We start from the raw sequence: 12,384 nt of genomic DNA, 5'->3' as shown, positions 1-12,384 counted from the left end.
ATGCATGTGCCTTTAAATTATATTTTACTTGCTGACTTTATTTTGAGCTGTTTGTCATTTCTCCCATTTATCTGGAGACACATACCTATACTCGTTGGATGGCATTAATGTATCTATTTTTTGTCACAGTAATATATAATTATTTAATCTAAGGTAGATTCATTTGTCATACATTTGGGATCTGAATGTCCTTGGATTTGCCAGCTTGCTTCAGCTCGAGGCAGACATTTACCTACAGTGCATTAATGAACATCTTTTGTATGTGGATTCATTGTTTTCTTTTACTCCAGGTGACCTAAAAATCGTAATCCTTGTGCTTAATGCCTTTATTTCACTGCTTATAGTTCTGAGGTCTGCATGGTCTCTTGGGAAGGAGGCCATTCTAGTAAGGAAAGCTGGATGGTACACAGAACATATCCATTTAATCTGAGTTTCCCCCCCACCTCCTCAAACACTGTCAGAATGGCTGTTTCATCAGCCAGGTTTCATCAGTTTGTGACAGCAGCTGTGCAATCATTGGATCTGCCATTGGTCTTGGAATCAGAAGACAGAGGTTTATAATTTGCTTTTACCACTGGCTGGTTTTTTTTGGACTTGATCAAGTCATTTAACCTCTCAAGTCATCTAATCTCCTCTGTAAAATAAGCTTAATAATCTATACTTCACAGAATTTTTGTGAGGATTAATTGAGATATTGTCTGTTAATGTGCTGGGCTCCTGGGAGGTGGTCAGTAAATGTCTGTTTAAAGGAAAAAGAAAAGAGCCTCCTCTGTCCCCTGTGAGCCTTCTGATGCAGAGTATATTTTGGGGAGAAGCAGACAGACAGCTTCAGGGAGTGTACCTACCTGACTGCACAAACTTAGGTCGGAACCCAAAGTCTGGCCATCCAGTCAGCCTGGTTGTCTCTAATAAAATGTCTGTGGCCTCCCCAGGGAGCATGAAGATTAATTAGTTCATCTTTGTAAAGTGCTTTGAAGGTGAAAAGTGCTACGTAAGTGGAATGGTTGAATTGTTATTGGAAATGTAATCATGGTAGCACCATATTCTGGCAGTCTTGCCTGTCTTGGACATCAATAATCAATAGCAGAGGAGGTTCTCAGATGTTTTACTTGATAAGAAAGGATTCACGGTGGGGTTTGTGATAACATAATTCTCTCTGTAGTCTTGCAGTTAGCAACTTGCCAGTTCTTCTCAGCAGAGGAATGCTAGGACCCTTTAAGAAGTGACAGTCTCATCCTCTGGCTTCTTGGGAATCTCCCTGCTAAGGCAGTCTGGTTGTAAATCCCAGCCAGCTCAAGCAGAGGGACAGTTTGCCAGTTTGGGATGCTTTGTGGGTCCTGGGCACATGAGCTTTTTTTGGGCTAATCCTACAGAAGTGAAGGAAGTGTGTTTATGCAGTGATGTGGGCCAGTGTGATTAACCAATACAGAGTGGTACCATGGGCTAGTAGAAGGAGTGTGGCTTAACTGTGTGACCCTGGGCTGGTCACTCCTTTGAACCTTAATTTTCCCACCTGTTAAATGGGATCCTAGTAGTTGATGAGTACAGTAGTAAAGGTGGCTCAGAGGAGGGAGGGTTTCACCCGTTCTGTGGAGAATTAAGAAGTCAAGAAAGGTTTTGCAGAACTGGTGGTCCATGAGCTGGACTCTGAAGGTTGAGCCATAGTTTATCAAATGAATGATGTAAGGAAAGGGCATCCATGGCAAAAGGAGCAGCACTTGTGAGGCCATGAAATAACACATCTGAATGGACCCTCTCCCTGTCCTTGTAATATATCTGGTACCCCATGGGTTGCACAGACTTTGTTCCCTCTTCGAGGAAGCCTGGAAGAACTTCTTGGTATCTATTTTGGTGTCCGTGAGCAGATTGATCCTGAGAACTGTATCCCTGCAGAGCCCTGTACCCCTTCAAAATTCTGACATTTCCCCCATGAGTCTCTGGTTGTTTTTTAACTGACACTATAAACCGTATGTTGAATGTGGGACCAGATGAAGCTTTGATACTAAACACAGAGTATGTAGTAGATTTGTCTAGAATTTAATATGCATTACTTGGTGTTTTGTCTCTTAAGCAAAGTTTCCCTTTGTTAAAATAAACATGTATAAAGAATTTATACAGCGCACATGGTTATGCATATTTATTGCAGAGAATCTGTTAATAATCTGTGCCTCATCAGATTTTGCATTTCTGTTGAAATAACAAATGTGGCACTCGGTACAACTGAATAAGTTTGGTGAATTCTCTCTTATCTGGGAGAAAAAAGGCCATTTCTTTTTTCCAAACTTCATTTTCATCATTCGTCTTTAGCACTGGCCAGCTTCCCAGATGGTGCATCTGGGGGACTGGATGATTTCTGGCTGTAAATGATTTTGTCTTTTTTTTCCTTCTCTCACTCCCTTCCCTCTAGCACATAGTGGTGTGCTGGCGCTCACCTTGGGACTATTAGAATTGCTCCTGTGGGTAAGAGCATAGACTCTGAAAGGTCCTCGATGTTACATGGAGGGAAAAACACATGAAACTGGCCATTAATTGAGCTCAGAGTAAGGCCCTGAGAGACTGTGGCCTGGGGCAAGTCCGGAGCCTGGGGAACCTTAAGGTGGCTGACAGAGGGCTCTGGATTGGGTGAGAGGGAGGGGAGCCTGAGAACAGACATCATCTGTCCCTGCAAAGTACAAGGAGGGTGTTGGGGAGGGGAGTGGGCGCGTAGGCCATACAGCGCCGTTGAGGTGTTCTCTGTGGCCATGTCCATATCTGTTAAAATGCAGGAGCCCAACCTGTAGAAGTAGCCTCTGTTGGAATCCAACTTTGGCACTCAGCCCTTGTTTGATCTTGGTTAAGTCATACATCTCACCTCTCTGAACTTCAGTTCCCACATCTATAAACACGTGAATATGCACACTTCTTTACAGGAAGATAGGAAGGCTCCTGCTACATGGTAGTTGGTACCAAAATTAATGATCATACTTTCTCTTGTAATTCTTCGCTTACCCATGAGAGCACAGCTGTGGAATATAGCCTTAATTCAAATAATTTTTTTTCTTTTTTTAGAAACTGGCAAGGTGTTTACCTGGGGCCGAGCAGACTACGGTCAACTGGGGAGGACATTGGAGTCTGATGAAGGCTGGAAACCAAAGAAGCAGGATCCATCCCTCCGCTGCTCCAGGCCATCAAAGAGCACACCCTCCTCTCTGCATTGCTTAACGGGAGCAACTGAGGTAGGAAGTGACCTCTTTCCGCAGAGGTGATGCGTTTCTTTTCCTTATCTTTCAGGGGAGCATTCACTGAGAGCCTACTGTGTGCTTATAGTTTAGGCCTTATGGTGGGTTCCATGCAGAAGCCTGAAGGGGTCTTTGCTTCAAGTTGCTCGGGTTTAATATGGTAGAAAAGGCAGTTACCTGTCTACCTGTGCCACAGGGCAGACTGTGTGTGACTCCTTCTAAGGTTCCAGGGGCTCTGGATCCACTTCGGAGAGTGAGAGATGAGTTCAGGGTACAGGATTGGGTTCGGCTTTGTGGAGGACACAGCTTTGAGCTGTGCCTTGGAGGATGGGGAGGCTTGAGCAGGCACTGCGAGAGAGAGGAGGACTTCCCGGTGGGCACAGCAGCTGGAGCAAAGTCATGGGGGTGGGAAAGTGAAGAAGGTGTTTGGGGAGCACTGGTAGTTCTGTCTGGCTGGAGCATGGTGTGTCTGTGGGGCTGAATATGAAGTAATATCAGAAGGTTGGAACCTGATCAGAGGGGCCGTTAATACTAAGCTGAGTATTTTGCTCTTCTGTTTATATTTCCCAGTGTAGAAAACACGGTAGTTCAGTTGTTTATTCAAGCCCCTTTAGTTCCCTGAAATGTCTTGAATTTCTGCATTTAAGGCAAGAGTCTTAATTTCTCCAGGGTATGTGTTTCTGTTACTAAATTTTACTTTACTGCTGTCCTTTAAAAAAAAAAAGAAAAAGAAAGGGCTAGGTTTTTGAGAAGAATGGGGATGGCCACTCAGGAAATGTGCCTCTGAACCCAAGTTGTCTTAATGAAGGAATTCAGTCTTCATTCAGTCTGTCAAAAAAAATTAATAAACTAGTGAGACTTCTGTAATCAGCATCAGACTAATTACAACCCTCTCCATACCTAGAGGGCTTCCCTTCCCCTGGGGCCTGCCTGGCCTCCTCCTTCCGGGTATGTAGGACGGTTCTCAATTTCTGCCTTACATCCCAGCCCTGGTCCTCCTGGGCCTTTCCTTGGTGCTGGGTTGAGTCTGTCAGTCTGTCTGTCTCTTTTTCTTTAATTGTAAAGGCACTGAACAACACCACAAGGACAATTTAGACATGGTAATACTAGTAATAAAACCACCCATAATCTTACCACCCTAACACAGCTACATTCCTTTTCTGCATATACACATGTACATACTTTACAAAGTTATAGTGATGGCATTTATAATGTTTTCTATTCAGTGGTAATTTATTTTATCACAAATGCTTTGCTTTGTTTCATCTTGGTCTTTAAAGATCATTTAAAATGGCTGTATAATATTATATGATTTGAAGATTCTGGGATTTTCCAAGTCATTCTGTGAATGTTGGACATTTAGATCATTTCTCTTTTCTTTGGTCACTATAGTGAACTCTGCAGTGAATACCCTGTTGAACTGTTTCTTTAAGGCAAAATCTTGGGAATGAAATTGCAGGGGCAAAGGCCATGAGCATCTTCATGGCTTTTGCTGTATTTCTCTAGATTCTGTTTGAAAGAAGTTGACTCCAGTGAAAGAGGGAATGCAGTACTTAAGCTAGTACTGTCTGCTTAGTGAGGGAAAGTGCTGAGAGCTTGATATATGGTGCTTTAGACTCTTTAGCTTTCCTTTTCTTTCCCAGAACACTTAAGACTTAGTGGTCAGGTAGCACAGCAGAGGCATAGAGGCTTCATGGGTTTTTCTGAGTCTCTGGTTTTATTGGTAAGATGAGGGTAATAATACCTACCACAGAAGGTCATCGATGAGGATTACATGCCAAGTTCTTGGCACTCTCCAGGCACTCAGTAACTGTTGGGTCCTTTCTCTTCTTCCCTTTGAAACCTTTGAATGCTGTGTGGTGGCCACGCTGTGCAGCACTGTAACAGACATGGCCAGTGTAAGCATATAGCCAAAGAGCCTCACACTGATGTGACTTAAATTATTTAGCTTCTTGGCAGGGCAATGTGAGGAGTCGGCTTGAGCCCTGAGCCCTATGGCAGCTTCATTTTCGTGCTCCCCTCCATCTGTGCTCTGGTCTCTGGGGAGCTGGTGCTCGTGTGTGTTCTCACTGGTCTCACTGCAGGTTCAGACCCCAGGCTGTTTCCTGCTGGTAAATTGGGTCTGGGAATTCTCTCTGCTGTTCATGTCCCGGTCTGGCCTGTCAGGCATGTATTTGCTGGAGGGCCAGAGCTATAAGCTGCTAAGGGTGGGTTCACCTTGGAAAAGACAAGAGCTGTGCTAAACTGGGTGATACCCTGGCAGGGGCTTGGCCAGGGAGGTGCACAGACACCTGGGGAGACAGGAACAGCCATGGACTAAACTGATAATTCCTGACCTTCAAGGACCTGAGTGTCCCATAGCTGGCCAGTTACCTTCTTCTATATCCAGGGATAAGCAGAGGGAGGAGTGAGCTGTCTGGGCTGAGGCCTCAGGTAGGATGTCTGCCCAGAAGGGTCCAGAGAGACAGCCGAGTGAGAGGGGAAAGCACAGGTAGACAGAGCTAGACTGTGGTATGACCAGCCCCTCCCATGAACAAAAGAAAGCAAATAAACACAATGTTACTTGGTGGTTATTATGGTCTAGGCAGCGTGCTAAATGCTTTACATATATTCTTTCCTTTTCACAATAAACTTGGGCACAGGTGTTATAATCACTGCTTTAAGAATAAGGAGACTAATGGGTAAGTCACTGGACTTGGATCACATAGTAGGTAAACAGTGGGGCTGGGGCTTGGACTTGAGGAACTTGAAGCTCACATACTTTCTGTATGGATGAAGTAACAGTGCATATGTACCCTCACCTGCAGGAAAGTTCCGGGAGTCAGGGTCTCTGATTCCCTGAGAGTCTCAGTTCTTTTCTTCTGAGCCATGTCTCGTCTCTAGCCTGAGAAAGACTGAGATTTTAAACCAGACGGGCCTCTGTTCAATGTTCTTACAGTGCTGAAGACTGAAGACTGTGTGTTTCGTGCGCTGTCAGCTTTGCCTTAGGTACTGGCCCTCTCTAGCCCCTCTTGGAAAATTCCAGAGAGAGCACCGTGGTTGGGATTACCCCCGTGAGCATGTCAGGGCAGGGTGCGTGTGAACAGGTTTGTTTGCTCCCTGACAGCAAACATACACACCAGCACCTTTTTGCTTTCCAAGCTCCTGGTGGGGCTGCTCCCTGCCCATTTCCTGTGGAACACTGGCTCTGAAGTCCACTCAAAGGTGGAAGCCTGCACTTCACAGGAAGAAGTGCCTGTACTCACTTAGTGGGTACCGTGGGGCTCCCCCAAGATTCTGAAGCAGCTACAGCAGGGTACCTGGTGTGTTAGTGGGACCATCAGGAGGCCTGCTTGACTGACGGTCAACAGCCTCTGGGGGACAAGGTCTGGATTGGGGGTCAGAAGGCCTGGGTTCTAGCCATGGTTCTGCCCTGACAGGGTGAACTTGGACAAGCCCCTTTCCTCCTTACCCTTAGTTCCCCGATATGTAGGTTGAGGTTGTTAGACCAGGCGATTCCTATAAAGTTGCTCATAGATCTAAGACTCTCTTCCATCTCTGATTCTTATTTTATGGAAACGATCACTACTTAAATTTGTAATGACTCCTGCCTCTAGAGTCCCTTGGTGTCACAGCCAAGATCACTCAACCCCAAGCTGCTGGCTCAACTTTGGCAGACCTGGGAACGTTAACTAATCTAGAAGTTCCAGACTTCAGTACTGCTTGAGCCTTGCTCTGCCTCTTCGCCTTGGCTCTGTTCTCTGCCCTTGTTCCTTGTCCCCAGGGCTTCCTGTTCCATCTTAGGTCACTGGGATTTAGTATGATGCTCCCACCTGGCCCTCCCAGGACTTGCAGTTTGGCTTTGACTCCCGTCCCTGTGGCTGTGACCTTATTGCCGGGAACAGGCAGACCTTGGTGACTCTACCTTCCTGAATTCCCCTCCCGCCACCCCCTCCACTGGCTCTGTGCGTTCTGTCCCACCTGTGTGCGTGTCTCCTGGGTTTACCCCCTGCTTGGCTTTGGGCTCTTGTCCATTCCTTGTCAACCCAGTGAACACTGGTTGACACTTACCATATACTTGCTTTGACCACACAGTGGCGGTGGGTGGGGAAGTGGATACAAAGATAAAGAATAGTCTTTGCCCTCAAAGAACTTCCACGTACGTAAATAAATTCCTTACCCTGTAGAGTGAAAAGTACTTTTAGAGGTGTGTACGAAAGGCTAAGGGAGCAGTGAAGGTGGAATAATTTATTCTGAAGACACTAACAAAAAGAAGTGTTTGGGGGCTTCCCTGGTGGCGCAGTGGTTGAGAGTCTGCCTGCCAATGCAGGGGACACGGGTTCAAGCCCTGGTCTGGGAAGATCCCACATGCCGCGGAGCGACTAAGCCCGTGAGCCACAATTGCTGAGCCTGCGCGTCTGGAGCCTGTGCTCCGCAACAAGAGAGGCCGCGATAGTGAGAGGCCCGCGCACCGCGATGAAGAGTGGCCCCCACTTGCCACAACTGGAGAAAGCCCTCGCACAGAAACGAAGACCCAACACAGCCATAAATAAATAAATAAATAAATAAATAAATAAATAAATAAATAAAAATTAAAAAAAAAAGAAAAAAAGAAGTGTTTGGACTGGGTTCTTAAAAATGAGCAGGAGTTTAGCAAAGGGAGAAGGACATTCCAGGCAGAGGGGACAACACGAACTAAGGCTGTGAATCTGGATCTGCTTTTAGCTCCTGGTACAGTCGGGATGCCTGTCCCTTCCAGTGGTCCAGCCTAGTTTTGTAGTCTGGCTGCCTATTTCACCTGCCCCATCACTGCCATCCATCCTTCTGATAGGAGTATGTCTAAAGGAAAATAACTCTTGCATACGTTATCTCTTTTGATCCCAGTGTGATGCTGTGAAATAGGCCAGAATAGGAATGATTACCCTCGTTTTATAATTGAGGAAACTGAGGCTCACAGAGGCTAGCTGGGAATTAAGAGAAGACCTGAGACAAAGAGCCCTCCCGGTGTTTCTGAGAACCTTGCTCTGGGCTCAATCTGCAGCCATGGTCCTGAGTTATGTTCCTGGTTTGAATTCTGCCCACGTTTGGTTGAGGAGCACCAAATCCCAGCCAGGGAGCTCAGTGCACACGTGCACGTATGTGCACACACGCAGCCATTGGAGCAGCAGCAGGAAACGTGGAAATAAACAAGAGTCGAACCAGGGATTGGGTAATTGTCAAGCCCAAATGCCACCAGCCCTCATTTTGCTGCAGGACTAAAACTGTTTGTTGGAGAATCAGCCTGTGCACAGGGTCTAAGTGAAATCTGTCAGAATGAGTGGGAAAGAAGCTATTTTTAGTTTGCAGAGTCACTCACTCGGCTGTGTTAGCTGAGGTTTGAGCCAGTCCCCTACGCTTTCCACAGTGTTATTTCTGAAGGAGAAATACCACTGGAATGCTGTGTAAAACACATTAATGAACCTGGAAGTTTCCAGGGTGTCTTTGTCCTGCAGCTCCCTCGGAAGGCTGCCTTTCCTGAATGACCTTCCTCCTTTCCTATATTTAATGCATTTCTAATTTTAAGTTTGTGTCAAGACTGTGGGACTTTGGTGCCCTAAATAACACAGAAATCTACCACCAGCAATCAGCTGAGTCCGGAGGGCTCTGACAGAATTGAACACAACCTGAAAAAGGATCCCCAAGTAGCTCTCTGGTAAGTAATCCGCAGCGTCATTGCTCTTCTCAGAGGGGCAGGAGGTCTCTGAGACCATGGTGGCCAGGTTGCCCAAACCTTCCAGGTGTAGCGGTTTCAGAGGCCTCCCCAAATGGGGTGGCAGTGTTCATACAAACACGGTTTTGCTGGAGATTAGAGAAGCTAGCACATCTGTGCTGTAGCTGCTGACCTAACGGGGAGAAAAACACAAAACAAACCTCAAAGCAGGGGACTGGATTTGTCCGTGTGAACACTCAGGAGAGAGAAGGAGCCACCAGCCAGGGCTGTTTTGTTTGAAAGAGATGGTAAAGCATCTGATACAGAAGCATTTATTTACTACCTGCTGTTTTCTTTTATTTGTATTTATCATCTCTTCTCACTGAAATATAATATCCAGGAGGGCACGGGCCCTTGTCGTCTTGTTCAGAGCTGTGTTCCCAGTGTCTGGAATAGCTCCTGGCACCTCATAGGTGCTTAGTGGATGTTTAGCGACTGAGCACATGAGGAGGAGGTGGTCTCAGAGGGTGAGGCCCTTTACAGCTCCTCTTCTCTCTCTCTCTGTCGCTGCAGTCTGTGCCTCTCAATCCCAGGCCAGTTCTGGAATAGGGATTTCCATGTTCTCAGGCATTTGGGCATCAAATGTCATGCAGAGCCAGAGGACAGGCACCGACCCTGTAATGTGCCTGAACTACCCGGAAGGTTCTTATGAAGTCTGTTGATGGTGAGGCTTCTAGTCCTTTAGTGCTTTCCAGTTTACCGAGTGCTTTCACACATATTCATCTTCGCTTTTTCTTCTTTTATCTGGCAAACGCTTATGTGTGCCCGTCTGTCCGAGCACTACATTCATCGAATGGGGGGAGCAGAGAAGAGTGGGACAGATCCTGTCTCAGGAGCTTGTGAACTGGTGGCAGAACTAAGATAAGTTCATTGCAGGACAAGCAGAATGTGACAGAGGCTGTGAGAGAGTCTGACATTGAAACTATGTTGATCCCATCCCTTCCCCTATCCTTGCGGACCTTTTCTTTCTTGCACTTTTAGTCCCTATGGTTCTGTTGGACTCTGCACGGTTGGGCTCAGGGGGGTTGGGGTGGAGGTGGTGACTGGAAAGCCTTCCTGAGTTGGAAGCTTTGACATTAAATTAGTTCTCAAGGGAGCTAATGTGAAGTAACAAGGCAATCTTGGCAAGAACTTGCATTGAGAGGAAAGCAGAGGAAGAGCAGCCAGATGATAGAGAGAGACTGAGTATTGACAAGAGAGGGAGAAGGCAAGCCAGGAACTGCAGTGTCGCAGAAGCCAAGGGGATTTCAGCAGGGAGGTCAGGGAGCTTGGAGACTGAGACAAGACCCCTGGCCTTGGTGATGGGGAGGGGTGATGACACTTCTGAGAGCAGCTTCGAAGGACATGGGGCGAATGAAAGGGTGAGGAGAAGTACAGGCTGCAGGCGCAAACAACAGAATCGAGAGATTCGGTGGTCAAAGGAGGATGAGGACGAGCTCAGGAACTCGAAAGGAGAGCTTGGTTCAAGTTAGGTTTGTAAGCTCGGGGAACCTGAGGTGGGTCAGAAGGCTGAAAGCAAGGATTAGAGAGAGGGAAAGAGAGAGAGAGAAAGCTTCCGAGGACAGATGCAAGAGGGAGGCAGGATGGCTGGAGCAAGGCCTCCAAGGAGATGAGGGAGAGGAGGGAAATCACCGTGAAGGGGTTAGTTCTGACAAGAAGGAAGGATACTTTTTCTTTCAGGACAGGAGTAAAGAGAAAAGGGGATATGGGAAGATGGAAGTTTCCAGGTGGAGAAGAGCAATTCTTTCATTGAAGTGTGTGTACCCTTTGTCGTCATGTTTTATGTTAGTTTTATTTATTTATTCAGTAAATGTTTACTGCATCCTACTGTGGGCAGCACCGTACAGTGTGCCAAGAATTCACAACGAAAAGACAACGAAAAGTTGCTGCCCGATGCTGAAATACCGTGTTTATTAGTAATACAGTACTTATTAACATGTCCATCTCTAAATCAAACCTAGAGTCTTTTGAAGGCCCACGCTGTCTTATTTATCTTTGTATAATTAGGGCCAGGCTCGGTACAAAGTAAATGATCAGTAGAAGCGTGCTGAAACAGTGTGAGAGCTCCTGTTGGGTGGCTTAAATCTTCCTGCTTAGATTGAAAGACAAATTGTCTGCCTGCGTGTTGAGGTTAGTGCAGGGAGGCCTTCATGGAGGCACTAGTTTGCTTTACTCTGTAGTGGGTGCGTCCAGCACAGTCTGGTAACTGCCTGGAAACGGGAGAAGAACTATTCCATTACTGACTCTGATCCCTGAGTGGTGGGTAGAGCAGATGTTGCTGCCCTTATTCTATGGAGGTTCAAAGAGAAAACTGTCATGAGCTTAAGGTTATATACTACATGGCAGAACAGGGACTTGGATCTGGCTCTCAGAGCCCTCCTTCTTCTCATAGCTAGCCCTATGCACCAACAGCTTCCTCTCTGGACAGTTCTGATCAGTGTGGCCCTGGGCCCTGGCTTTGGCTATCGCTGTGTGGTAGTTGGGTCTGACGGAGACCTGGTAGCACTCTCCAGACTCATAATCTGGGTCATTGTCTTATGAGGAAAAGCAGCAAGGAAAGGACTGGCGTCAATGAGGACTAGGACAGAGACATTAACTCATGATTGTGGTAAACCCTAGTGCTTGCTGGAGTTGGAGGTGTGATGGACAGAGGCTTGAATGTGGAGTGAGACCAGGGTTGGAATTTCTGCTCTGTCACCGACAACTCATATGACTTTGGGCCAGTCAAAACCTCTCCAAGCCTTAGTTTTCTCATCTACAAAATGGGAGTAATAATATCTGCTTTGCGTTGCCCACAGAGCTATTGAAAGATGCAAATAAGCTATATAAGGGCTTTTATAAACTCTAAAGTGCTGTACAAAAGAGTTACTGTTGGGTTCATAACAAGTGAGCCACTTTATGCTTCAGACACAGGTTTTATTATAAGTCTGAATCAGAGCTGCTCTTCTGTCTTAATCACTTGAGATCTTAGGAGCTACAAAGAACTGTCCTGGATTTTGTGGTAAATACTTCTTAGAATCGGAACCAGTGAAAATATCGGAGGCCAGGTGCTTGGTAACCCACAGCCAATCTCCATGCAGGGCCGGGAAGGGTGAATTCCTGTCTTTTGAGGTAGCCATCAGCATCAACAGCAAGGATGTTTCCGGAGCTTCCTCTCAGCAGCAGAGGAAATTCATCAGCGCTGATTTAAACTCCAGTGACCTCGTGTCACCACCATGCTCTGCAGCATTACGACTGCCCCAGTCCGTGCCCGGGGTCACCCTGGAGCTGACCAGCTGTCTTTTGTTGGCTTTGACCTTGAAAACAGGGCTGTCCCAGGGTGAAAGTAAATCATGCCAAGGTTTAGAGTGAAAACAGAAGCCAACGAGGCTTCAAAGGAGGCTGCAGTGGTTTGATGAGAGAAATATGAGGTCTGTGAAGGCTGAGTGAGCTGTAAGT

At 46.5% G+C, this 12,384-nt stretch overlaps 1 protein-coding gene across 2 annotated transcripts in view; it reads left to right on the top strand.

The window, feature by feature from the left end:
- Nucleotides 1-12,384, top strand: part of SERGEF (secretion regulating guanine nucleotide exchange factor) — a 227,518-nt gene that overhangs the window by 43,787 nt on the left and 171,347 nt on the right. For both annotated transcript variants that reach the window (XM_036861735.1, XM_036861736.1), the window contains exon 9: nucleotides 3,049-3,215. In XM_036861735.1, coding sequence (XP_036717630.1) covers nucleotides 3,049-3,215 — 167 coding nt within the window. The remainder of the gene's footprint in view (nucleotides 1-3,048; nucleotides 3,216-12,384) is intronic.

The sequence above is a fragment of the Balaenoptera musculus genome, chromosome 8 (assembly GCF_009873245.2).
Source record: "Balaenoptera musculus isolate JJ_BM4_2016_0621 chromosome 8, mBalMus1.pri.v3, whole genome shotgun sequence".
Taxonomy (NCBI): domain Eukaryota; kingdom Metazoa; phylum Chordata; class Mammalia; order Artiodactyla; family Balaenopteridae; genus Balaenoptera; species Balaenoptera musculus.
Note: the sequence above shows the minus strand (reverse complement) of the source record. Positions and strands in the feature narration are given on the sequence as shown.